The sequence below is a fragment of the Ursus arctos genome, unplaced genomic scaffold (genome assembly GCF_023065955.2).
Source record: "Ursus arctos isolate Adak ecotype North America unplaced genomic scaffold, UrsArc2.0 scaffold_4, whole genome shotgun sequence".
Classification (NCBI taxonomy): Eukaryota; Metazoa; Chordata; class Mammalia; order Carnivora; family Ursidae; genus Ursus; species Ursus arctos.
Window position 1 is genome coordinate 21,368,299 of NW_026623056.1, and position 27,111 is coordinate 21,395,409.

Below are 27,111 nucleotides of genomic sequence, written 5' to 3' on the forward strand. Positions count from 1 at the left end.
GAGGGATGCAAATACTAGCCCTAGCTATATCTTGTTATGTTCACGGAAAACTACAAAAGCAATTAGAGACCTATGTCAAAAAACAACGACAACCAAAATGAAGAAGAAGAAGGAGAAGAAAAAGAAAGTAAAAGAACTAAATATAAGGGAACATCATTTTAATGAATCAAAGGAAGCAAAAGCATCCTAGCCAAAAAAAAAAAAAAGTTCAGAAGATTGCTTCAGTACAAAAAATAAAACAGAAGCACTATAAAGCTAGAAGAAAATAATATACCTAGAACAGCAGATTCTGATGACTGGATAAGGTAAAAAGGGAGATGAAGTAGATAAGGAGCATTTGAAATGCAATAGAAGAATTACAGTTATTTGTAGTAGAACAGAACTAACTCTAGAAAACCGTACATATGATATGGAAAATGACCTTGACAAGCTTTCCCAGAATGCAGACAAAAGGAATAAATGCTAACAGTTAGTGTTTGAGTATATAAAATGTATGATAGAGAATGCAGATCAAAATGTTTCTGAAAATTAGTTAAGAGTAGAAGAAACAAAAATGTAAGTAAAACAAGAAAAGAAAAATTATATTGAGTTGTGTTCAAGCATATAAATTGAAAGAGCTCACCAATCCACAAATAATTTCAAGAAAAAAAAATTAGAAATATTCTCACTTTTTTTGAAACAAAATAAAGAAGGAAACAAAATCCTGCAAGGAACTAGGGAGAAATAAGCACCTTACCTACTTTAAGGGAAGAAAATTCAAATTGACTTTGGACTTCTCTATAACCTTAAAATATGCATTGACTCAATTATCCAGTTTCAAGGGATCCAACTAAAACTAATTTACATACTAAGGATTTGTGAATTAAAATATATTCTGCAGTGTTATTTTTAATATTTTAAAATTAGAGTAAAATTCATACTCTATAAGAAAAGCATGATTAAGTAAATCATGGCATATCTCTTTAATAGTATAATTTGCAAAAACTTAAAATTATATTTTTAAATAGAACACACTCATGATAAATAAAAAGGATAATACCAAAATGTTTGTTATGTTCCAGTTTGTATAAGGTGTGTGTGTTTGTGAGAGAGTGTTTGTGTGTATGTATGTGTTTATATGCATAAGAATAAGTCTAAAATGTTAATGGTATATATCTCTGGGTAGGGGAAATACGTTATATATTTCCTTTGTTTTCCAGAATTTCTATGTGCATGTGTTGTATAATTATGAAAAAACAGACAACTTTATGGAAAAGGAGAAGTTGAAAAGAAGTTTATAAGTTTTTAATCCTTCGTAACTGCCTCTAATAGAGACAGCACTATAGGGAGAGATACGTTATATCTTCAAACGTAAAGGTTGGAATGTATAATGTCCACCCAAAGAGCTGCTGGAAATTCAATGCAATGGACTTGCATCACCAAAGAAGTTCTTAGATATAGGAGATTCTCTTTTCAGATATAGAATCAACTGGCTTCTTCCTTTGATACCTGTAAGTAGAAAAAAACCTAGCTAGAGATAAAAATAACCTTAGAACAGCAATAAAAAAAAAATCCATTTAGAATGATAAGAAAATGGTACAAAGGGGAAATAAGTTAAAACCAGAAACAGAACCCATTAAATAAGCGTAGGTCTTAGAGAAAGAATTGTTTTTCTCAGGAATGTAAATGTGGTCCCTTATTATATTGGATATGAAGACTAACCAAACCTCCAAAAGAAATGCTTCAGGTGTTCCTCCATATGAAGAATATATTAAAATATTATGGATATAGCTAAAGGGGTGCTTCAGAGGCACCTTTGTAGAATGTAGAATGCTTATATTAGAGAAGCATAAAGGTCTAAAATCAATGATCTAGAATATCAATTTAAAAAATAAAAATAATTCAATGGCAAATTGAACCATAGTTCAAAAAAAGTCATGCATATCGGAAAGGAAGGAATAAAACTGTCTTTACTCACAGTTAACATAATCATCTATGTAGAAAATCATAAGATAGGTGCAAAAAGCTACCAGAACTAGTAAGTTTAGCTGGGTGACAGGATGCATAGTCAATATACAAAGATCAATTATGTTTTTATATACTAGAAAAATAAAATTAGAAATTAAAAATTTTGAAGTTTAAACAATTTTTAAAATTTAAATTTAAAGTTTAAACAATTTTTAAATATTTGCAAGATTTGCACACTAAAAACTATGAGACATTCTTGAGAGAAATGAAAAGTTCCTAATTGGAGATATATACCATGTTCATAGATTAAAATACATAATATTGCTAGTATATCAGTTCTTTTCAAGATCACCTATATATTCAAAATAATTTCATCCAAAATTCTACCAAGAATTCCGTGGTAATCAGCAAGTTGCTTATAGATTTTAAATGGCATTTCAGAGGATCTAAAAGAGCCAAAACAATTTTGAAAGAGAACAAAATTGGAGGATGCAGGTTCCCTGATTTGAGACTTCCCATAAAACTGGAGTAATCCAAACAGTGTGACACTGATGTATGAATAGACATATAGGTCAATAGAAAAGGGCAGTGTCCACATAAAGATATGAACACTTGTGGTCAATTAATTTTCAAAAAAAATTCTAAGGCAATTGAACAGAGGAAAAAGATCAAGATAAACTTTTCAACAAGCGTTGCTGAAACAACTGGATAGCTGTTAAAAAGAAGAGGACAAGGAGGAGGAGAATCGACTCAACATAGATTAGGACTAAGTGCAAGAGCTACGACTATAAATCTTTTACACGCAAATATGCAAAATCCTTCTGACGTTGGATTAGACCAAGATTGCTTAGGACACAGCAAGCATAAGCCTTAAAGGCAATATACTGATAATTTCTCAAAATTAACTGTTTTGGAAAAGCCCACAAAATGGGTAAAAAAGACAAGCTGCAGACTGGGAGAAAATCTATTTTAAAATATGTATCTGATAAAGGACTTTTATCTAGGCTCTATAAAGAACTCTTTCAACTCAAGAAAACAAGCAACCCAATTTTAAAAAATTAAAATTTAAAATGTTTGAAAGATTTGAACAAACCCTTCAAAAAAGAATAGTGAATAAGTATATGAAATAATATAAATGAATATAAATGTATTTATATTTTTAATTAAATATTTTAATTTCTTTGAATAAAAATATAAATATATTTTATTTTTAATTTTTATTATGTAAAATATTATATAAAAATCTGATGTATATGAAATAAGTGTATAAAAAGATACTCCACATCATTAATCATCAGGGAAATGCCAATTTAAACCATAGTGAGAACCATTACATGCCTGCTACAATGGCATTAAAACTGACACTAGCAAGTGCTGACAAGGATGTGAACCCTCATCCATTGCTAGCGATGATGTAAGGTGGCACACCTTCTCTGTAGAACAGCTTGGCAATTGCTTATAAAGCTAAGCATACTCTTCCCGAGCAATCATACTTGGAGGTCCCTGTCTGGAAAAATGAAAACATATGTCCTTACTAAGATTTATATATGAATGTTCGCAAGAGTTGTATTCATAGTAAATACAGAGTGGAAATAGTTGATGAGTAGATAAATAATGGAATTCCACTAAATAATAACGTGGAATACTGATACATGCAAAAACATGGATGAGCCTCGAAAACATTATGCCAAATGAAAGAAGCTGAGCACGTAAGATCATGTACTCTATTGTTCCATCTCTAGAAAATTCTAAAATCGTGCAGTGAGAGAAAGCAGGTAAATGGTTGTCTAGGAAGGGGTCAGGAAGAGGATTAGCTGTAAAAGTGGCAAAAGATAATCTTGACGACAGCGCTGGGAGAGGAGGTTATACAACTGTGTATGTTTGTCAAAAGTCATCAACTTGTATACTTAAAAAGTGGTGTAATTATAGTAAACTCTACCTCAAAGCTGATTGAAACAAAACAAAAAATACATACCCCCCAAAAAATTAGACCTTAGAAATAAAGAGTCTCAAGTCAATGTTGGGACAGTTTAGAGGTAGATTTTAGAAGTCCCAGAGAAAAAGAGAGAAACATTAAAAGGAGCCAGATATGTTTCACTTTTCACCATGTGCCAACTTGAATTGCCAGTGTATTCTAAAATGTTGGCATAAATCAGATTGCCATTCTTTGTGATCCTGCAGAAGACTGGAAAATTGGTAGAGATAGTGGCCATTTGGTAGAGGATAAGGGAAGTGGGGAAGTCGAAAGAATTACGAATATCCCATAGGCCGGGGAGCCTGAATTTAGTGCTGGAAAAATATTAAACATCAGCACAGACTGAACACGCAGCCAGTGAAGGAAATATAGCAGCAGAAGCTTGGCTTTTAAAGAACCGAGCATGCCAGGCCACTTCAGCCCCCCTAGTTACAGAGCAGCAGACCTGTTAGCAATGATCAAAATAGATCTTGGCCCTGGTCAGATATTTCGGTTTAGTCAATATGAAACTTTCATCATTAAAATTGGAAAATGTGGTCTACAGTACTAGATGCAGTCCTAGCCGAGAGGGGGATATCTAGATTTGTCCGAGCTTGGTGTGGAGAACGGAGAAATAAACTGAGTCATTCCAGACAGGGAGTGGCATGATTAAATTGAGGGTGAAGCATATACGGTGTGTTGGAGGCGCTAAGAGGTTTGCATGGGTAGAACGTGCAGTGGGAAGTGAGTGTGTTTGGGGGGTGAGGGGAGGGAAAGAGAAATAGATGGGGTCAGACCACAAAGGGCCTTAACAAACCATGTTCCGGAAAGATCAGGGCCTTGTGCATGACTTGCCCTGAGCTGTAATCGAACCGCTGGTACTGGACTCCAAGGTTGGCTTCCTCCTAGCCCAGGATTTTTTCAGTTCCATCACTTGCTGCCACTCTCTGCAATTAAATGAGCCAACATGATTACACTGAGAAATAAATAAGGAGGAATTGTTGATGGTGAGTCAACCACTTTTGAGCTTGTTTTAATGTTGGAGAAGATGGTATACCTTTAAAGTTGATTCAGAGTATAGCCATGCTGTTGGGAATTAGAAAAAGGTAAAAGTGCACAGATTTGCACCAGGGAGTCAAGAGAAATCGAGACAAGGGACTGTTGTTACAGGGCTGGGATTAGCACCCTCCTATACTGGTTGCTAACCAGCTCTTCTCTGTGACCGCAGGCAAGTCCTGTGTGCCTCAGCTTTCTTATCTATAAAATGGGGATAATAGTGCTGGTTCTTTATCTGTTATCTGCAATTCTGAGATCCAAAGAGCTCTGAAAACCGAAAGTTGGTTTGGTTTGGTTTTAATTTCATGAAGTTTGTGATGGACTCATTTGGTGGTGAAATCTGGCCTGAACTTTGAAGCTCTAAAGTCATTTCCCAGTTGGTGTGAATAGTCATGAATTCTGAAGAAACATTAACATTTGATTCTGAGGTGCTGACCTAAATCCTGCGGGAGGTGTTTATTATATATGTTATATGAACTCTACTCCTTTTCTAAAATCAAAACGATTCTGGATTCTAAAATATCTGGCCCCAGGGGTTTCAGATAAGAGACTGTATCCCTGTAATACCTTCCTCATGGGGTTGTGTGAGGATTGTGAGGATTCCATTTCTGACAGAACTCAGGAAAAGGTAAAGCCATTATTATTTACCATTATTCGGACTCAGAAATGAGATTCCCCTCTCCTATCCCTGAGAATGAGTGAGAGTAACAGCTGATGACGCCTATGTTTGTTTTTAGTACTTTTACATTTTTGTCTGTCAAGTTTGATTGATAGTGTATCAATTATTGAAATAAGATGTGTTTTTTTTCTTTGAACTGTACTACTCTGAACACTAATCTTTTTTTTTTTTTTTTTTTTTTTTTGCCAATCTTGACATACTTGGGTAGGTGCCTTATTTGCCTTCAGGTGACAACCTTATATTTCAGTAATTTTTCCTGAGGTAGATCTTATGAAACTCACGCTTAGGTTATATATCTTCTAACTAAAACACAAATGGTTATGCTTATTTTCTGAGCATTCTCAGTAAAAGTGAGTTCTTAACATGTCTTAAGGCAGTGTTTTTGCTTGTAAAGTCATTGGTTAAAAACACTGGCACAAAAATAGTCTTCTAGTTTTCGTTCATTGATTCCTGAGTAGAATTTTACTTTTGTGGTTGATTTTTGGCATGCTCCCTGTTTCCTCAAGCTATATAAAACCCGTTTGCTGTGTCTAATCCTTGACCTGTGGGCATGGAGAGCTGATTATGCAACGCACTCCTAGCATTAGGAAATTTTTAACAAAATTTAACATACTAAAAGGCTTGGCATAAAAAGAAGGATTAAATAAAATATTTCAAAAGGAAGAAATAAAGCAATTATTTTTAAATGCACTTTTTAGTCAGACATTTGCCTTTAGTCAGAGTTGGGTTGAAACATACCAATAATAAATCTTTTTGCCACTTGGCTCCTGGTCCCTAGTGTCTTTCCCCTGGAAGACTGTTGCTGCCAATTTAGGATTGCAACCTGTGTGTGCGTGCGTGCGTGTGTGTGTGTGTTTACCTTTGTTTGGGTAAGTGTTACTAGGTGCCCCACTCTTGGCTGGCAGTGCTGGTGCCTGGTGGTTTCACTGCAGCAGCAGAATGAGGAAGAATGCAGTGATGGGGCGTTGGCCCAGAGAACAGGGATGCTAACAGCTAATAGAATGGAAAGATTAGAACGGAGACTTTCTACATTGTTCAGAGATGGAGGGGAAGAAACGCAGGATAGGACTTTTTTCTTCTATTTGGTTCTAGGTCTCATGTTTTTTCCCCCTATTTTGCCATTTCTACAACCAACCAACCAACCCACGAATCACCGAATTTCCTCTCCCTCAGAAGGAAGTGTGGGGAATAGAAGTTTCAGTCGCTTATGAGTGAAGAGATCCGTATCTTGATGGCTTTTGCCATCATGATTTGTGCCATTGCAACAGCCAGTCCTTTTCATGAGAATATAGGACCAAATGGCCCCTTTCAGCTTTTCCACTGTCTTAGGCTGTGGCATGAGAATATAAATGCAACAGTTTGGGAGAACTTTTGCTTTGACGTTTTCTGGCTGGTTGACCTTGGGTAAAATCTCTTTACTCTGCCAGATAGTGCATCTTAATTTTTTCCCCATAAATCGTATTTCTTATGAGTCTCTCTAGAGTATTGTAAGGGCAGGATAAATTATAATCTGTTTAATATCACTCAATATATGAGAACATTGTTGTTTTCCACTTAGGTTCTGGGATTCTATAAAGCTGTTCATGGTATGAATTATTTAAACCCCTCTGAGACTCAATTTTTTCATCCTAATGAGAAGATACCAGAAAATAATGACATAAATGTGTTTTGATAAATCTGAACTCTTTTATTGACAGGATTTTATTGAAAGTAGGAAAATAAGATGAATTCGATTAGTGAATATATCTCCTTCTGATAAGATTGCTTGCTGTCATCGTCAGGCATGTAGTAGCCAGTCGTAATCGTACACCTATAGAAAGTGGACCTGTTTTCCTTGCTCTGATTTGGCATGTAACAATATCCCCTATTGGTTCTTTCCTCCCGCTACCATCGGCCCATCTCTAAGCAGTATTCCACTGAACTGAAGAAACTATACTGCCAAATTGCAAAGACATGTCCCATCCAGATCAAGGTGATGACCCCACCTCCGCAGGGCGCTGTCATCCGTGCCATGCCTGTCTACAAGAAAGCCGAGCATGTCACCGAGGTGGTAAAACGGTGCCCCAACCATGAGCTGAGCCGTGAATTCAATGAGGGTAAGGATTGGGATCTGGGGCTGTTCAGCTAAGCTCCTGAAAAATAGACATCCTGTGGAGATTTTTCTTTGGGGTCCATCTATCTGGTTCCAAATTCTGCAGTCTGAGGACAGCTCAGTCTACCTTTCTAACAAACTGTCTGAGAATAATGATAAATACATTTATGGCTCCATACCAATTGGACCGTTCGTAATTTAATATCGGTAATTACGAGGTGACCTGAACTTGCCTCTTCACTCCCTACTGCTTCCTTCCTTTTTCTTTTTTCTTTTTTTAAATAAGAGCGTGTAGGAGGGACAACCTGACATCGGACCTGTTCAGCCCAGGAGAGGGTAACCTTCAGCTTTAGAGCCTTTCCTAGAGTGGTTGCCAAGACTATACCAATTGAGAGCTGGAGGGAGCATAAAAGATGAGAAGCATGAAAAACTAGAAGAGGAAAATGGGAAAAAAGAAAAAGGAATGAAGACAAATAATAGACAAAAGGAGCAAAGAGAAGATCTAGGACATAAGCTGGGAGGGGGGACAGCAAAGTCATGGACTAGGAGTCAGGGAGCAGGTATTTTGGGGCCTCCTTTAAGCTCTGTGTCCATGGATAAGTCATGCCCCATGTTCTGAGCCTCAGATCCAACAACAGCTTTACAGAGGAGGTCTCTATTTCCAAGCATTCTCTAACATTGGATATTCTAAGGTTCTATGAAGAGAGGCTAAGTAAGGAGCAGCAAAGAGTAGAAAGGAAGGATAAGAGAACACATGAGTATTCATCAAAAGAGTGATCTGGGTGCAAGAGGCTTGGAGGTTAGGACACTTTATATAGAAAATATATTAAAAAAAAAAGAAATATTGGTAAGTAGCTAGTATGATGTAGGAGTAGATGGTAGAGAAAAATTAATGGAGGAAGAAAGAGAATGGATAGAAATGTCAACAGAATAAGTTAAAATCCTCCCACCTTAACACAACTACTTCTTACACATTAATTTCCAGTCCTTGTCTACATGGCCTCATTTTCAATGCCTTTCCATCTTGTCTTTCACTTAATAACATGCCTTAAAGATGACTCCTTATAGCTAGGCTCCATTATAGGTTTCCAGAACTGCCCTTGACTTATTAAGTTGATATAACTATATTTTGTTTTGTTTTGCTTTCTCACTGTTTGACATAACACCTCTTTTTAGTTTTTGCCAAATAAATGATTCTTCGGAGAGCGTTTTCGCACTTAACTTTTGACTTTTATAGAGTAACAATTTTTATAGACTGGTAATATGTACCCAAAGATTAAGAACCTTTATGGCTCCCGCTCCCAATTCTCAGATCAGCTGCTTTTTTTTTGGAGCTCTGTCAAGTATCCCGATTTTGTGAAATGTGGCCTGTCCTCTTTTGAAAGTATGCTTCCCTTTTCTGATCCTCCAACCTGGGGCTCTGTCAGCACTAGACAATGAGTAAGTTTCTCATCTTTATGACCAAAGCAGGTATAAAACCAGGGGTTCCTGACTGGCTCAGTCAGTAGAGCATCTCAGGGTCATGAGTTCAAGCCCCACCTTGGATGTAGATCTAAAAAAAAAAAAAAAAAAATGGCAGGTGTAAATGTGGAGACTTTATGACAGAGAAAAGAACAGGCAGTGAAAGGTATATCCTTGCCATCTATTACCTCTTGTTAATATTTTTCCTAGTCAGTTTTGGGGAAGCATCTATTCTCAGGCTGAGTTTTGGGGTTTTTTTATTTGTTTTTTTATGAACTTGTTCCTTTTCCTTCCCTTTCCCATGGGAGCTAGCAGAATCCCCTCTATGGATAGAGCAGAGACACAGTCATAGGGTTTCTTGAAAGCTTGAATTGTTAACCTACAGTTCCAGAAACAAAGGACTATTCCATTAAATATAGATGAGCATTCCAGCCCTTTCTATTGCTACAGAGGTATACCTTCATTTATTAGCTATCTGGCAATGAGATCTCTTCCTTTCTTCAAGGATGTATGTTTCCTCTATTAAACAAACCATGTCTTTAGCCACCAATATTTTGCCCATGAGGTTTTCTTTTCTTTCTTTTTCTTTCTTTCCTTTTTGAAGGCAAAGAACTAACTATTTTGTCTTTCTGTGTTCTGCAGGACAGATTGCTCCTCCTAGTCATTTGATTCGAGTAGAAGGGAACAGCCACGCCCAGTACGTAGAAGACCCCATCACAGGAAGACAGAGCGTGCTGGTACCTTATGAGCCACCCCAGGTAACATGATAAGTACTGGGCTGACTTGGGAGAGCAGTTCTTTTGGTATTAGAGTGTTCCGAGGATCTCTTTCTGCCTCAGTGTTTGTCATCAAATACAACCCTTCTTGCATTTCTCCTCTCCCTCTTTACCACACTGCTTCTCTATCCCCTTCGGAACTCCTGCATTTGTACTGTTAGCTTGGTAACATTGCTCTGTACCCATGTGCCACTCTTAAAGGCCAATCATAATTGAACTTGCAATTGGGTAAATACCTGACCTTTTCTCATCCAGAGAATTTAACTGGCAATTGAACTGGTAGTAGATGTGGACCAGATGCTAGTATACTCCCAGTGGCCTACGAATGGGAGACTCTGAGGGGGATCTCTTAGCTGAAGTTTGGACAAACATGTGGCAGATTAGGAAAGCAGACTGGTTCTGTGGTAAGAACACTGGAGTAGTGAAACCAGAGTCTCTGGTTTGCCAGCTTGCCGTGTGGACCGTTAGCTTGTGGCTCTCCCTCTCTAAGCTTCAGTTGCCTTGCCCATAAATGACCACTTTGGAATAGATGATTTAATCCTGAAGACCTTTTCAGCTCTGGAGTGTTATTTATGGAAGTGGACATTTAAATCTGTGTTATACTCTTTTATCTCCATAAGGGAAATATCCCTGGGTGTTGCTGCTATTTTGGATAAATTTTTCATTTCTCCCCGTTGGTGATAGGGATTAGCTTGCAAATGAATAGGATCAATAGGGTCAAAGTCTTATGATTTAGGGACATCTGGGTGGCTCAGTTGGTTAAGAGACTGACTCTTGATTTCTGCTCAGGTTGTGATCTCAGGTCGTAAGCTGGGGCCCATGCCAGGCTCTGCGCTGAGCAGGGAGCCTGCTTCTCTCTCTCTCTCTCTCTCCCTCTCCCTATACCTCTCCCCCTGCTCACTCTCTCTCTTTAAAAAAATACATCAATCTTTTTTTTAAAATATTATGTTTTAAAGCCTTTTTCATCTAATTTAGTGTCCCGTGTTGCAAACATTAGTTTTAAGCTCCCCAAGAGGCAAGGCAAAGAGGAATTTACAAGGGGTTTTAGTGCTTGTCTTGCTAGAGGAAAGCATATCACCTCACCAGAAGTGAGTTGGTTAACTAGAGAGAAGTGAGAAGGAAGAACTTCAGTTCAAACTATTGTTAACCCAGACTCTTCTTCCTCCTGTGTTCAGGTTGGCACTGAATTCACGACAGTCCTGTACAATTTCATGTGTAACAGCAGTTGTGTTGGAGGGATGAACCGCCGTCCAATTTTAATCATTGTTACTCTGGAAACCAGAGAGTAAGTGGCATATTCAGAATTGTCATTCTGCAAAACACCGTGGGCAGAGGGCAACGTGAAATTGTGTTTGCTCTATCATTAACTTCCCATGTACAGCAAAGAGCTACCCTTGATTTTGTCCTTTGTGCTTTAAATCCTGGCTGCAAACACTGACATAAAAGATCTAAGAAGGTGGAGACAGAACAGGGTGCGTTAAGGTAGAGGGAAGAAAAGAACTGGGAAGGCATGCGAGTCACTTCATACCTGAATTCTTGACATTTGACTGCAGTAGTTTCTGATTAGACAGTGTTTGTTTTCATGTGGCTCCCAAGGCAGTTAACAGTTTCTTTGAGTAAGTCTGGGCTGCCTAAGGGGGTTTTATCCAGAAACATCCACTGGCTTAACTCAACTTTCCTTCAAAATCTGTAGCTAAATACAGCTGTTCAGTTAATGGCTTGGAGGTTCTTTGCAGAACAAATGGAATGTTATTTACTCGTATTGTTTGTGGCCTGTAAGTCCTTTCGTGTTCTGCCAAGTGCTTCTGGGTCCATCCTCAAAGCAGCCATGAGTGAGCTGGTGGTGATGGTGGATGGGTGATGGCTGGCACTGGATATGGAAATGCGAGAACGCCAGGGACTTTTACAATTCTTTTCCATTTCACCCTTTCTTTCCCTCCTCTCTGATTCCCAGTGGGCAGGTCCTGGGCCGGCGCTGCTTTGAGGCCCGGATCTGTGCTTGCCCAGGGAGGGACCGGAAGGCGGATGAAGACAGCATCAGGAAGCAGCAGGTGTCGGACAGCGCAAAGAACGGTGACGGTACGAAGCGCCGTAAGTAGCTGTAGTAGCCAAACGGGGTAGGGTGAAGTCCTCCAGATGTGCGGGCCAGGAGCCATAGTGGGGGAGCTACATAGGAAGACCTCAGGGCTTCAGGGGCACTATGACTTGAGGTCCCACAGTGCGAATGGCTGTCTCTTTGATGGAGGACTCCAGGTGTGCACGACAGCTTTGCAAAAGCAGATCGTCATTGTGAGGATGTCTTAGTCCAGCGGTCCTCAAACTGTGACTCCCAGACCAGTAGCATCAGCATCATCTTGCAACTGGGTAGAAATGCAAATTCTTAGTTTCAAGACCTGCTGGATTAGAAGCTCTGAGTATGAGCTACTGATACCAGTTTATTTTTCAGTAATTGCACCCGAGGGCTGAAAATAGCATCTGTCTACCTTATGAATTCCTGGGAACAGTGAGATTTACAAATGTATTTCACAAAGCATGGTCATGGGAATATGTAGATCTGGGTTTCATGGAGTTTTGGCATGTATGACCCTCTTGGGGCCTCAGTTACCTCATTTTTAATGAGACTAATGATTTAGGTCTGTTGTTTTCAAACTCCTTTTGTTAAACAGTAAAAGCTTTTTTTTTTTTAATGAAATATTTCGAAAAAGACTCTTATAGTGCATATAGATTAAAGTAGGTTGGCCGTGTTTGAAGAGGACAGGAGTCAGGGGTGGTCTGTGGCTCTCAACCACCCCTACCCGTGTGGTACAGGGGCCTAGACTACTCCAGGAAACAAAGTGTAAAAGCCACTGATCCACATGTGCATCTAACTTGTGAGAAGAAATTGATTCTAGAAGGTGCCTCACATAAGACTGTTATCACTACAAGTATTTTAAATACACCACACTAGGACTTATTTCCTGAAAACACATTTTAATCTTATTACTGGTTAGTATACAGAAGAAATATAAATTGTACTTCGTTTTACGGAACGACAGAATGTTATAACAGCTACTCATCCTCAACTTCTAACTGTTCCGTATGACTTGCCCTTCCTGTTAGGCTCCTTCTCTCTGATTATTCCTCAAAAAAGTATATATGTATGATGTATCTTATATATCTGTACATATACAAAATACATACATATCTATATAATTCTATCTCCACCCTAATTTTGCTCTTGAGTCTGTCTGGTGGCATCCTTTCTATATGCTTCCCTTAGCACCTCAGTTACCTACAAATTAATAACTTGAAGTAAGAATAGATTATCGGAACTCTGGCAAAAGAATCCTCTCTATATCCTGGATCCCGGGTATAGTTTCTAATGCTGGAACCCCTAAGGATTTACGAGCTGCATTCACTCACTTTACCAAAGGGAAAACCGAGGGCCTGGAAGCGGATGCCCATCTGAAGTTGCGTGACGTACGCACTGCTGCGGGAGAGCTGAACACACAAGCTGAACGCGTGGGCAAGACAACTTCTGCAATACCCCTTTCCCTCCTTGGAAGATAAATGATCTGAAAAATACAACACCGAAACCCATTTATCTTCCTTCCTTTAACAGCTGTTCACAGACACACGCCAGCAAGACACGGGGATTCCTCCAGCACCACTTAGGCCAAAGGCTCTCTTCCAGCTTCCTGGATGTCTTCCTTCTACTGACTCCTCCCCCCACCTCATTATTGTTAGGCATACACTTAATATCAATGCAGTGATCACCAAGGACATGGAGGCTTAGGACTGGAAACGCTAATCTCACAGCTTTGCTGAGGCTACTGTCTGTTTAATAAATGTGCTAGTGCTTCAGAAATGTTCCCAGGATGAAACTTGCATTTTCCCTCCACCAGCTTTTCGTCAGAACACACATGGCATCCAGATGACATCCATTAAGAAACGGAGGTCCCCAGACGATGAGCTGTTATACTTACCAGTGAGTCTCCCTTGAGTCTCCACGATTGCTTCATTTTTACCTTCTCTGACTGAGCTTTTCCTCTGCGTCCTCTTATTATCTGTGATAAGGAGAAAGGGATGATGGGGACTAGGGTGATAAAACAGGGAAAAATATAATTTGAAAAATCAGGAAATGATCCCTCTCTTCCCCTATTTTGAAATCTGTCAGCAGCACAGACTCCTGTACTTACTACTCACTCAGTCAAAGCTACTCTTCTAATATGATCTTTCTTACCCAAATATTTAAAATTAAGTTGCCGTTCATTGTTTAAGAATGATAAGATTACCCTAGACAGTGTGGCCATACCACCCCGTGACCAAGACTGAGATTTTGTCAGAAGGAGCTCACAGACTTGACAGTACAACCAGGTCCAGAGTTGACTGTGATTTCTTTTAGGAAGTGCTATAGAGAAAGCCGAGCCAGACAGGATCCTCAGTTATATGTGAATGGCCAGAAGACGCAGCCCAGTTGTTGCATAAGAGCATTGTTCATTCCTATGAGGAACATGAGTCCTCTCAAGGTCACTGAGGTCCCCTTTTTAGATTATGGTTGCAGTCTGTTGGATTCTTAGCACCTTAGGTGTCAGCCATCGAGAGTGGCAGCAGAGTCTTGGTAACCAGCATAACCGTAGACGCCGTCTTAAGGTACCTGAGACCCAGGTAAGCCAGGCCAAGAGATTTGAAGGGAGCTGCCGCCCCTGTATTGAACTAAAGCAACTCAGCAGGTTTGGGTGTGCCACACCTGCTTCCTGCCTTCTTTGGGCCCTGACCTTCAGGGCAACAGACTGCTTACAAGTAAAACAATGAGACGGTGAGTTAGCCAAGATTCTCAGTGTCTTTTTTCTCAGGCTACGAGTGGAAATGGACTTGTGAACTTGAAGTTCAACATTATCCTGATACACCAAATATTCCAAAAGACCTAATACATTTTCAGCTGCTGAGACAGGAGCCAGTTTATACTAAGGTAGAAGGTCCCTTGTCATCAGTTACATCTTATGTTTAGCGAAGAATTAGCCAAACTGGAATGTGTGAATTAAGAAAAAAAAACTTTTAATTTAACATGAATTTAGTTGGTGTCTGTTGGGTGGCAAATATGCTAGACCCTGAGAGTTTAGAGATCAGTAGAATATAATTTTTACCTTCAAAGAGCTTGCCTTCTAGTGAGGAGACAGAATGTAATGAAATAAATCCCTCCACAGAGCTGGGCATGATGCCGTGGGAGCACATAGGAAGGACAGAACACTCACCCAAAGACTGAGGTCAGGGGAAGCTTTGCAGAGGTGACCGCAGGCTGGGACAAGTAGGAGTTAATCTGATGTACAGTAGAGAAAACCTTTCCATTTCTGATTTCTGACAAATCCTGCCTCTCCGGGAGGGGCCTGGGGTGAGGGGAGCAAAATGCCTAGGGGGCAGAATCGAAATAGGCACTCACTCTTGGGACCCTGCAAGCACTCACGTGCCCCACTTATCTCACTCCAGTCTTGGTCCTGATCATAGTTTTAAAAATTTTAAAAGACCCTCTCAAAGAGAGAAATATATTTTGCCTCAGCTGAAAATGTCTGTCTTTCCAGAAATAGTTAAGAACCATTAATTCTCATTACTTTTGGTAGCTGTTTCTTATTAAATCACTGCAAGTGCTGTTGTAACAAATACTGAAACGTGGGGAAGTTCAGGATGAAGTTCCTGTGAGCCTCTGATTACAACATTTTCTGCAACCATAACCTTGTTTGATGTGCGTTTCTGTTTAAAGACCCCTTATTTCATATATACTATTGATTCATTAACACTGAACTCATGACCAACAGCACTAAAACTCATGCCGAAATGAAGCTTATCGGACACATTGTCTCCATAAGGCTCATGGCCGCCTTCTGGCACCGGGCACCCTAGACAGCACTTCAGCACTACCCTTGGGGACCAGTTTAAAGAGCAGGTTCACTGACAAAAAACAAAAGCAGAAAAACCCAAACTCACCCACCACACACACACATGTGAAAAATGTGGCACTAAACAGACCATGGAAAGGAAACTTGTTTGCGGCATGAAAGCTGGAACAGGACAGCAGAGCAGGCCCTTGTGCACCTGAGCTGGGAACATGCCCGAGCAGCTGCCACGTGTCCCTCTGCGCGTGTCTGTGAATGGCCGCAGAACACCGCGAACATTGGTTCCCGTGTTACAAATGAATGTTAGCAAGCAGGCGAGTTCGGCAACATGGAATCCGCAGATAAGGAGGATTGACGGGACTGCTCATTCGTCTAGAGTTCTTCATTCTTCCTTTGTCTTTCCTTGTGCTCTTCACATAGGTGAGGGGCCGCGAGACCTACGAGATGCTGCTGAAGATCAAGGAGTCCCTGGAACTCATGCAGTACCTGCCTCAGCACACGATCGAGACGTACAGGCAGCAGCAGCAGCAGCAGCACCAGCACCTACTTCAGAAACAGTGAGTGTGTCCGTGTGTCCTTTTAGGAGTTGTGAGTAAGAGTGACCGTTCGTGGGGGTCCGACATGGGGTGATGGGTGGGCGATGTAGAAGAGGAGGCTGTGAGACAACAGAACATCCTAGGTTCACATGAACTGGTATGGGGGTCCCTTTTCAGTTTCAACAACCTTTTAAGTTTCTTTCGATAGCCTGGAGAAGGTCCAGCTAGCTTCCGAAATTGAAGCTCAAACATTTCAGGTGAATTACAAAGAGACTCACCGCCAACAGAGTGTGTTCTCTCAACCCCTCATCCATGCACATCTATCAATAGAAGAATTTTGAGTGTACGCTCTACTCTGGTCATAGTGTGTATATTTAACAACACGTAACCTTCCCTCATCCCAATGGATTGTCCTGTACCTCACCTGGGATGCACACGATCCCCTTTTGGGAAAGCCATTGTAGACTGGGGATAGCACATCGGCTTTACTAAGTGACTTCTTGGAGAGCTCCGTTGAGGACTCTGAGACCCTAGCACATGAGCATGTGGCTCTAAAGGGCAAAGTAGCATCTTATTGCCATGTTTTAGCATCTCTGTTCTAGGTTGTCCTCCAGCAACACATTTTTACATAAATTGGGCCAGATTTTGCAACCATATTAGATCTACGTGCAATATAGATGTTATATATTTATATGTTAATCTTTACCTTGACTCTCGGATCTTTGATGTTATAAATTGTTTTATGACTAATCAGAATAGAATAGCTCTTACGGGAGAAAGGAAAGTTGTCAAATCAAGACTCTGTTGATACTCACCCTTCTGTGGTTAAGAATAATCACGTGTTAGCTTAAGTGTCTATACTGGAAATATGGCAGAATCTCTGTAGATAATGTAAAATGTATACATTTGGGGCCCATTTAAGTGATTCAAACATTCAGCTCTACTCCTCAGACAAAAAGAAACGAAGCCAAAATCATCTTACCTCAGGCAAAGCTTGTCTTTTACAATAGAAATGTAAATAAGCAATCAATAATGGTTATTTTCTGATACATTAATAGCTGCCATAGAGGGATAGCTATGGGAAGTATAAGAAAGAGGGCTCATCACCCTCTTTTTAACCAACGTAAATGCAGCCAGCCAAGGAGTTCGACTGCATCTGTGATACTCAGGAGACCTCTTCTGAGCACCTGCTGGCTGTGGGGTACTGGGTGGGCAGCAGAGGGGTGGAAAAGAAGTGTGCTCTCCCTTAAAGGACTTCAGGCTCCTTGAGCATTTAAGACCTCATTTGCCTGGAAGGGATCTCACCATTTACTTTGAGCATGAAAGTTTTGCAAATCATAATTATAAGGTTTTATAGTAAAGCTGAGTGGGAAGTTTAATCAGGAGGTTTCTTGGGGACACAGAATATTCCAAAGGAGAATGAGGACTCAGGGTTGCAGACAGAGTTCCCATTGCAAATCCTATATATTCTTTAGGATATCAGAAGGAAATATATGTTAATATATTCAAGTGTAAAACTGATTTAGTTCTTGTAAAATCTTACAGCAGGGATCAAAGAAACAGACCTGTAACATCATTTACAGACCATGAGAGGCTAAGTGTGTCTCTCTTAAAAGGGAAATATGCATGTGATGGTATTAAGAAACACTCCCAAACTGCCTTTAGTTCACTCTGGAAATGTCTGGCTCAGCCAAGATGACCTCAGAAGAACTATATATCAGTATATCATGCTGAACTAGTTACTCTATGAAAGTCTTCCCTGTCTTTTTCCCATTTAACAGGAAAAGTAGTGTCAGGTCAAACTGATCCTTATTAAATGATGTGGTTTAGAAAATCGGACCCTTTAGCACAGGGGTTGGCAAACATTTTTTCTGTGAAACACCAGTAGTAAACATCTTCGATTTTCTGGTGCATATGGTCTCTTGCAACCAGCTACCTAGTTCTGCCTCTCTCACACAAAAGCAACCACAGTGTGTAAATGAATGTGAGTGGCTGATACTTTTTATGGACACTGAAACTTGAATTCCACATAATCATGAAATAATTCTTTTGAACTGTCACACCTTTTGAAATATAAAAGCCATTCTTAGCCTGTAAGCCGGATTTGGCCCATTCACTATAAATTTGCCAGTTATTGTTCTAGGTAAATTGGTGGCTCTTCCTTCATTGCCTCTGAAGGCTTAGATTTAATTTTAAAGATTTATTTATTTATTAGAGAGAGGAGGGGGAGGGGAAGAGGGAAAAGGGGAGGGAAACTTAAGTAGATGTAGGGCTTGATCTCAAGACCCTGAGATCCCTACCTGAGCTGAAACCAAGAGTCAGAGACTTAACTGACTGCGCCATCCAGGCCCCCATGACTTAGATTTTTTTTTTTATAGGAATATTTGGAAGCTAGTATGTGAATCCTAAGTAGAGGGGTATGGAAATGTTTTAGGAAAGCGTACGGTGATTTTTAAAGTGGTATTTCGATATCTAACAAAATGACAGCCTTTAATGGAGATCTCTTTCATCTGAGAAAGTTAGTCATGCCCATCCAGACACAAAATATGGCTAATGATGAAACCTTATCATCAGCTAAGACTGAAATAGTTGAGTTGGTTCATGTAGCAAACTTTTTATTGAAGATCTGTTATGGGAAAGCATTAAGGATGGGGTGAGAAAGATGAAGTTCCTGCCTTGACAGAGCTTACGAATTAGTGGTGAATTCCTAACCAGACCACCTTTTGAATCTTACGAAAGCTCTGGAAATTCATTCTGAGCACTGTGTAAATTAATAGGACAATTTGAAACAATTCCTCTAGATCACACAATAAAAGGAATTGTTTAGTGTCACAGTTTTAGAGATTTTATAAGCAGGAAGATCTACCTTAGGCATTTGGGGGCTTGGACAATTTGTGTTTGTTGACATGGCGTACGTGAGCATACGTAACCCTGCGTTCACGTGGGATGAGTTCTCCAGTGCTTAGTCTGAGTGGCTGGCACTGCTCGGAAGGGAAATTATTTTGTAATTCATCTTTCATAAAGCAGTCTATTTCATCAAAGAAGAACATGCATATTAAAATTGTTATTTTGAAAAGCCCGAGACATATTAGAAACATATCGTCCCTTTTTTTACAAGTGTAGCCACAGATAAATAGTGAGGGAATAGAATAGAGCCTCATGGGTCCCTGGGGTGTCCATTTAAAAGCATTATTGCATGTTTTCGAGTTGTTATCTCCCAGTGTACAAGAACTAACTTCAGTGTGACGACTTGTGCATGGAAATGTGACAGACTGCAAAAGGAAATCTTCGCAAAATACAGATGTTTGGTCTAATTTCGCCTTTGTTATATTATATATACACGGGTCTCTGGTGATTAATATACGTCTATATAAATTCTCCAGTTGCTGCGTTCTACCCCTGGGTTTTTTTCAGCTCTCTTATTTTCATGCAAATCTCCAAGAAAGAGCATGAATGACTAGAGAAAGAAAAATGGAAATCTAATTCCCTGGCAATCATTTGAAAAGAATAAATCAGCTTGGAAAATGCCTGTAATAGCCTGTGATTTCCTTTCCAAAAATACAGACCAATTTTATGCTGGTAAGGGATCAATTTTGTGCTTTTCTTTTTAGTAGAGGAAAAATTAGTGGGAAGGAAATACACAGTTTCTACTAAGCGGCAATCAAATATTTTCAGTTGAATTACTTCTATTAGTTTCTCACGGTGTGTTTTCTCTCTGCTCGCTTTTCATTGTGCATGGTTTTCCTTTCTCAAAAATCCCTTCAGTTACCTTCATGATCATAGGCTTTATGGAGGCTAAATTTTACACTGAGTTTCTATGAATCAAATTGTTATAGATATAAGTAGGCTTTATACCATATACAAAGAAATTTGATTTTAGTTAATTTGCTCACGCTGGAATAAACATCTGAGGTTATGTTTATAGAAGCCAGAATCTAGTGGGAGGACGAACTGGATCCATTCTTGACAGTAGACTCCTTACCTTCACATTTTCAAGGGACATTAACTCTTAAGACAGCTTTGCAGAAGCTGCTTGAGACCTTTTTAGCAATCTTTTGATGTGTGCACTTTGGACCAATAGTATTGCTTTTTCATTTTTTCCTGTAGTTTATCCTCCTCTGATCTCAGGCCAACATCATTTTGTTAAAATTTTACTTAGCTGAACTCTTGTTTTCCCTTGGAAAATTATTTTTGAGTTTCTACCAGATGGATTTATTTTAATCGTAGTACAAATACGTGGCATCCTGAAGAGCCCTTAGTGCTTCCTCCTCCTTGATGATCCCTTGACGATTGTAGGTTATCAGTAATGCAGGTCAGAAAATATTGGAGCATAGTGGGGTCTTCATGGTCACAGTTCTGATCTCATCCTATTGCAGCTGAGGAAACTGAGGCCCAATGAACTACACCTGTGATTTCATGGCCAGTTCATAATAACGCTAAGATGAGAATCAGATTTGGAAGACTAAGCTCTTTGCAGTGTTTTGTCTGTTTCATTAGTTAAGAACGTTTTAATAATAACACTAAAGCAAGCCTCTATGCCCACTTCTGGGTCTCTGTATCAGTTGGTATTTATCCTTGTGGTTTCAGTATGAAGTCTTACCTATTTAAGCTCATTTGGCTATGCCTTTCTCCAAGAATATTGATAATTTTTCCTCAGATTGCATATCTGCAGGGGAAGCAAGCAATAGTTTCAGCATTATCAATAGAAGAGAGAGCAGAATACACAAATCTCTATCTCTTCATTAGGTGTGGTTTAGACTATATTTCTAGGTTTGAGTTAGAAATCCCTCACATGTCCAGGGTATTTGTTTGAAATTTCCAGTCTCATAGATAAAAACAGGTAGATATTCAGAGTTTCACTTGGTTCAACCTTAGAGGTCAAGGACCTGCAGAGTTTTTACAGTTTACACGGTGTTACTTTCTGAATTTCATAGCTAGGTTACAAAGTTGTCAGGGCAGAGATTTATTAGGTCTGAATTGGTAATGAGGAAAAAACTCAGACTAATTAAATTCAGATAGATTAAATCACTTTGCAAAGTTCTCACATCTCATTGCACCACTAATCTCAGTTCTGCGTCTCAAAGTTTGAACCCCTGTGGTCCATATACTCTTATCATAACAGAAACATGATTTCTGCATGTCATCTCATTCAGCCCTTGCTCCAAGAGAAGCCCCAAAGTGGAATGTCCAAACAAGAAGTCAAACCTATAGCTCTTTACCTGAGAATTAATTGCTTCCCTGCTAATTTGTATGCTGGCATATTCTTTAAGATGATCTCAATTCTTGCTGGTGAGGTTGGTTTCCTGAATTCCAGCCCTAAGCAAGTAAAAATGGCTTTGTTGCTTTGCAAGGAGTAACCAAATATGACTCAAAAGCCATCTGGGAAGGAATTCCCAAACAGTTCACAGGGTTGCACAATCTTTAGCAAAATAAAAGGATTTGTTCCTGGCATCCTTGTGGCATAATTGATTTCTTAATTATGTAAAAGTTGCTTTCATGAATTTGAGATGTGCATTTGTAGGCCAAGTTTGTGACTGAAAGGATTAAGATATTTATCCATCTCAATCTGGGCACATACAAAATGCTCATTAATAGTTCTTTACAAATGCATGATGATGCAGTCCCCAGACTGATAAGATCATTTTTCTTTATGCTTCGTAGTTAGGCCAGACAGGAACAATAATGAGGGATCATAATTGGGCCGATGACATTTTACCGAAGATCAAAATTAGTTCTTGTCTCTACATTCTCGTTTTCAATTTGTCGAGTCCAACGTGCCAAGCACTGTACGAAGCACCATGACCTACCCTGACACAGTAGTCCTTGACTGAATCACTTGTGGAACCTGTTAAAAATACACCTGCCTGGGTCCCTGCCTGGTCTCTGGGGGATCTGGGAAAATTTTTTTTTTTTAAGTTATACAGGTGATTCTGATGGTTCTGGTTAACAACCACGGCTTTCTCTCATTTCTTCTTAAAAATCTTGGGAAGTCCTCTCTGAGAAATTTTAAAGGAGGGTGGCGAGGAAGGAGCAGGGATAGCTTCCCAGGCATTCTGTTCTTTCTCACTGTGATCATGAAGGTAGGAGGGTGTTTCTGTATTCAGTTGATGTGAATATATGAAGTCCGAAGCCTTCACCTCTTCTTTTTCTCTGGTTCCTCTCTGCAGTCTCCTTTCAGCCTGCTTCAGGAATGAGCTTGTGGAGCCCCGGAGAGAAACCCCGAAACAGTCTGACGTCTTCTTTAGACATTCCAGCCCTCCAAACCGATCAGTGTACCCGTAGAGCCCCATATCTGTATTTGGAGCGTGTGTTTCTTGTGTTTCCATGTACGTGTGTGCGTGCGCACATGTGTGCGTGTGCGTGTGTGTGTGTGTGTGTGTGTGTGTCCCGCCTTCGTAAGCAGAACTTGAAGACACTTTGGCTCAGAGACCTAACTGCTCAAAGGCACACAGCCACTAGTAAGAAAATCTTTTGAAGGGACTCAAAACTTACAAGAAAGGACGTTTTCTGCGGATTCTGCAGCCTTAGATCTAGCACTGGGCAGTCAGGAACCCCCGTGTCTGTCTGTGAGCTTTTGTGTTGTTCTTAGAAGGGAGGGGCTCAGGTTGGAAAGAGGGGCATTAAGATGTTTATTGGAACCCTTTTCTGTTACCTTCTGTTGTGTTTCTAAAACTCTTAAAGAAGCTTTTGAGCGGGTCTCAAACTTAAGATGTCTTTTTAAGAAAAGGAGCAAAAAGTTGTTATTGTCTGTGCGTAAGGAAATTGTAGGCGACTGAGAGCCTCAGTCATGCCCTTTTAATGCTGGTCATGCAATGATATTGCAAATAGTAACACACTAAGGTGTCAAGTGTACTGCTGGGCAGAGAGATGATAGTTACTATAAGTAGCCAATGTGGGGGGATATTCTTTTCTTCGTTTTGAGAATTTGCATTATCAGTCTCCTCCCCTCATATGTAAATAGAAAGTTCATGAACACTGTCAGATCCTACCACTGCCACCTTGTTGGCATCTGACTGATACCCTTCCTTGCTCATGGAAACCCTTGAGCCCTACACCCAAAGTGGTTGTCTAGACCCCAAGGCAGATAAACCTATTTTGTCATTTTAACAGGAGGGCGAAACCACCCCAGTAATATTGTTCCAGGCAGTTATAGATCATTCTTAAGAGGCCAAAACGGAGTTCAAAGTCCTCTCCACTAAACCTATGACTAATTTGCTCATTGGAGTCCCTGTCTGTCAGTCCCACCATAGAACTAGCCATACGGCTGGCTCTGTTTACACTGCTTTGTCCAGGACACTTATGTTTTAATTAAGTGATGTCCAAGCAGACACATGTTAAAATCAACTCCTGATCTGAAACTTAGAAAGAGTAGCTGACTTTTTTTTCTTTTCCTCGAAGAGTTTAGAGAATCTATTCCTTTCCATTTTAAAAATGTATTTTAAAATCATGGTATGAAGACTTTGAAAATCTTCCCCCACGTCTCCCCACACCAGATCACCAGCCCTTTTTTCTGTGTTATCACAGCAATGATTTCTTGTTTTTGAGGCTGTTGCTTTATGGATGTGTGATTTTAATTTTCAATAAACTTTTGCATCTTGGTTCATCTTGCAGTTTTTCTTTTCTGTCTCTCTTCCTTTTTTTAATTCCTTAAATAATAGAATATTTTCATTTGAGTGTGTGAAGTACCACATGGAAGTCTAAAGAACAAGAATAATGAACAGTCACTTCGGTTCTGTCTCCACTTTTGTCGTTATTTGGTGTTTTTATTTAAGATGCTCTGTATTAAGGTCATTGCTCCTAAAAATACATTTCAATGTCTACACCAACTTGAAGTATATTTTAGCCCTGTGGGTGTTTCATTTTATCGTACGGAGCCAGGCACGATAGTTATCATTTGTCCACCTCTCTGAACAAGATTCGAGCTATATCTTCAGTTGCCAAACTTAAGTCCAATCCAAGTTTATTAAATAATTTGGTTTCTGTGACATAGGCATTAGCAAATATTCATCCAGAAATACGCAATGGAACCTGTTGTCCAATTCTTTTTATTACATTATGTTCCGATCTTTGAGTAATTGTTTTTAAAAGCTTCAACAATTGTTTCTGAATAAAAATAATGAATATAATAGCTTGAATCAATACTTAAGAAAAAATATTTTTATGTTTGAGATAAAAGCATATTAGTAAAATCAGATGAGCTCATTACATTGGCAAGGTGTTTTCAATTCATCTAATAACTTTCTAATCCCCCTTTAAGGGGTTCACAAATCCCTGAAAGGATTAATGAATGTGTTTAGTTTTTTGTTTTTTTTTTTAAGATTTTATTTATTTATTCGACAGAGATAGAGACAGCCAGCGAGAGAGGGAACACAAGCAGGGGGAGTGGGAGAGGAAGAGGCAGGCTCATAGCAGAGGAGCCTGATGTGGGGCTCGATCCGGTAACGCTGGGATCACGCCCTGAGCCGAAGGCAGACGCTTAACCGCTGTGCCAGCCAGGCGCCTCTGTGTTTAGTTTTTTGACATTTGCTTTTTCTTTCATGGTTTTTTTTTTCTTTCACCCCATTTTTATGTAAGTTTTTAATGTGTTTATAGTGACTTGTATAAATTCATATCTTTGAACTAATGGAAAATATTCTACAATTACAGTTGACCTCTCTAGAGAAGCAATGCTGCCTTTTGTGTTTGGAGGCAGGATTACCCAGCTGGAGAGTAAGGTGACAGGCAGGAATGTAGTGGGCAACATTTTGAAGAGGAACACCTCCATTTCTGATCTTACATGGCTTCCCTCTTTTTGACCTTCCTCGTATAGGGGGTGTTTTGCTTTATCCACACTATCTCTTCCCTCTTTCAAATCCTGCACTCCCGAAACCGTTTGCTGAAATAGACTTACCCTGGGGTATCACCACATTCTACCAGAGAGTTACTTCTTAACTAGCAATGGAAGATTTAAGGCAAAAAAAAGGAGGGGGAGGGGAATCCTTTGATGGAATTGTAGGTATCTCCAGCAAGATGGAGAAGATGACTGAATTTGCATCTTTTCCAGAATTTGGACTCTCTGCCACATAGATAGTCACTAGGCTTGGAATCAGGAAAACTGTTTTTTGATCCTGGATGATTTAAAGGTCACTTACAGCTCTGAGATACTGCATTTTCTTCACAGAAGCCTCAGTCATTCAAGTTAAGAACTGGGACTTGACTTTTTCTGGATTTCTCCTCAAAACTAGAAATACATGAAATCTGCCTTTCTGTAGCTCTGCTATGGTGTACTGCTCTAGAGAAAACAGCCTGAACTTATGTCTGGTTATTTTTCTGAGGATAGCTATTTTCTCACTTTTTTCAGGTTTGAGGTGTGTGTGTGTGTGTGTGTGTGTGTGGGTGGGTGTGGGTGTGTGTTGGGGGGTGGTAGGTAAGAAACCCATAGTGTCACAGTTGTTGTCCTTGAACACTTTTTCCTTCTCTCCAGATTTCCCAGTAATCTTTGGGATTGTCTGCTCAAGGACTATAACATTATATGTGTAAAGGGAAAAAAAAAAAAAAAGCTTGTTCTTCAAGGCCTTTAAGTTGGTCACAGATTTATTCAGCCTTGCTCCCTTTTCCACAGTACAGAGAGCTTATCAGAATACTCTTTGTATTTCAGACATTGCAACCTTAATAATAAACAGACTGCCCTGACCTTGCTCCCTGTGGTTTTAACCCTCTTTTCCACATTAAAGGAGAGGCATTTGGGATTTTTGACTTTTTTGCACTCTCTTATCCCCCCCATTCATCCACTCAACCTAATTCCTGCATTTCTTCCAGTGAGAATACTCACCACTTCCTCCTGTTAATTCTTAAACGGATGCCTCTCATCTCCTTGACCAAACACTAGAGTATTAAACATTTGGCCCTGCAGCTTAAGAGTAAAAAGTACCAGTGTTTCTTGAGTATCTGTAAATTACGGGACAATGTCCAGAGTTCTTATATAATCTAATCTTTTTTTTCAAAAAATGTGATATCTTTTTTTAGTTTTTAAATTATTTTTACAAATCTATTATTTTTAAAATTGAAGCATAGTTCACATACAATATTAGAGTAGTTTCAGGTGCACAACATAGTGATTTGACATTTATATAACACTACGGAATGCTCACCATGTTAAGTGCAGTCACCATCTGTCACCACACGAAGTTAGGACTACATTATTGACTATATTCCCTGTGCTGTACTTTACACCCCCGTGACGTTTCTTTTATAACTGGAAGTTTGTACCTTTTAATCCCCTTCACCTACATAGCTCATCCCTTCAACCTTCCTCCCCTCTGGCAGCCACTAGTTTGTTCTCAGTACTTATGAGTCTATTTTTGTTTTGTTTTGTTTTGTTTGTTCGTTAATTTTACTTTTAGATTCCACATATAAGTAAAATCATGCAATACTTGTTTTTTTCTATCTGACTTATTTCACTCCACATAATACCCTCTAGGTCCATTCATGTTGTCACAAATGGCAAAATCTCATTCTTTTTAATGGCTGAGTAATAATCCATATATATACCACATCTTTATCCATTCACATATCAGCGGACACTTCAGTTGTTTCGTTATCATATCCATATCATTTCGTGTTAGTCTTCATAGCAACTCTTGTAGAATGAGTATAATATCTGTTCTACAGATTAAGAAAATGAGACTCCAGAGACTTTGCATAATATCCGAAATCAATTTATTTGTGTCAGATCAATTAATTTGTGTCAGTTAGAACCAA

The 27,111-nt window shown here is 39.4% G+C and overlaps 1 protein-coding gene across 9 annotated transcripts in view; it reads left to right on the forward strand.

Moving 5' to 3' along the window:
• The window catches only part of TP63 (tumor protein p63), a 222,474-nt gene that overhangs the window by 183,129 nt on the left and 12,234 nt on the right, over positions 1-27,111 (forward strand). For 5 of the 9 annotated variants that reach the window (XM_057306690.1, XM_026496558.4, XM_057306692.1 and 2 more), the window contains 6 exons: positions 7,546-7,732; positions 9,832-9,947; positions 11,141-11,250; positions 11,920-12,056; positions 13,850-13,932; positions 16,256-16,392. In XM_057306690.1, the coding sequence (XP_057162673.1) occupies positions 7,546-7,732; positions 9,832-9,947; positions 11,141-11,250; positions 11,920-12,056; positions 13,850-13,932; positions 16,256-16,392 (770 nt within the window). Of the gene's footprint in view, positions 1-7,545; positions 7,733-9,831; positions 9,948-11,140; positions 11,251-11,919; positions 12,057-13,849; positions 13,933-16,255; positions 16,393-22,538; positions 23,975-27,111 lie in introns of those variants that run through there. The other 4 variants (XM_044383315.3, XM_026496563.4, XM_057306691.1 and 1 more) reach the window with 2 other exon arrangements.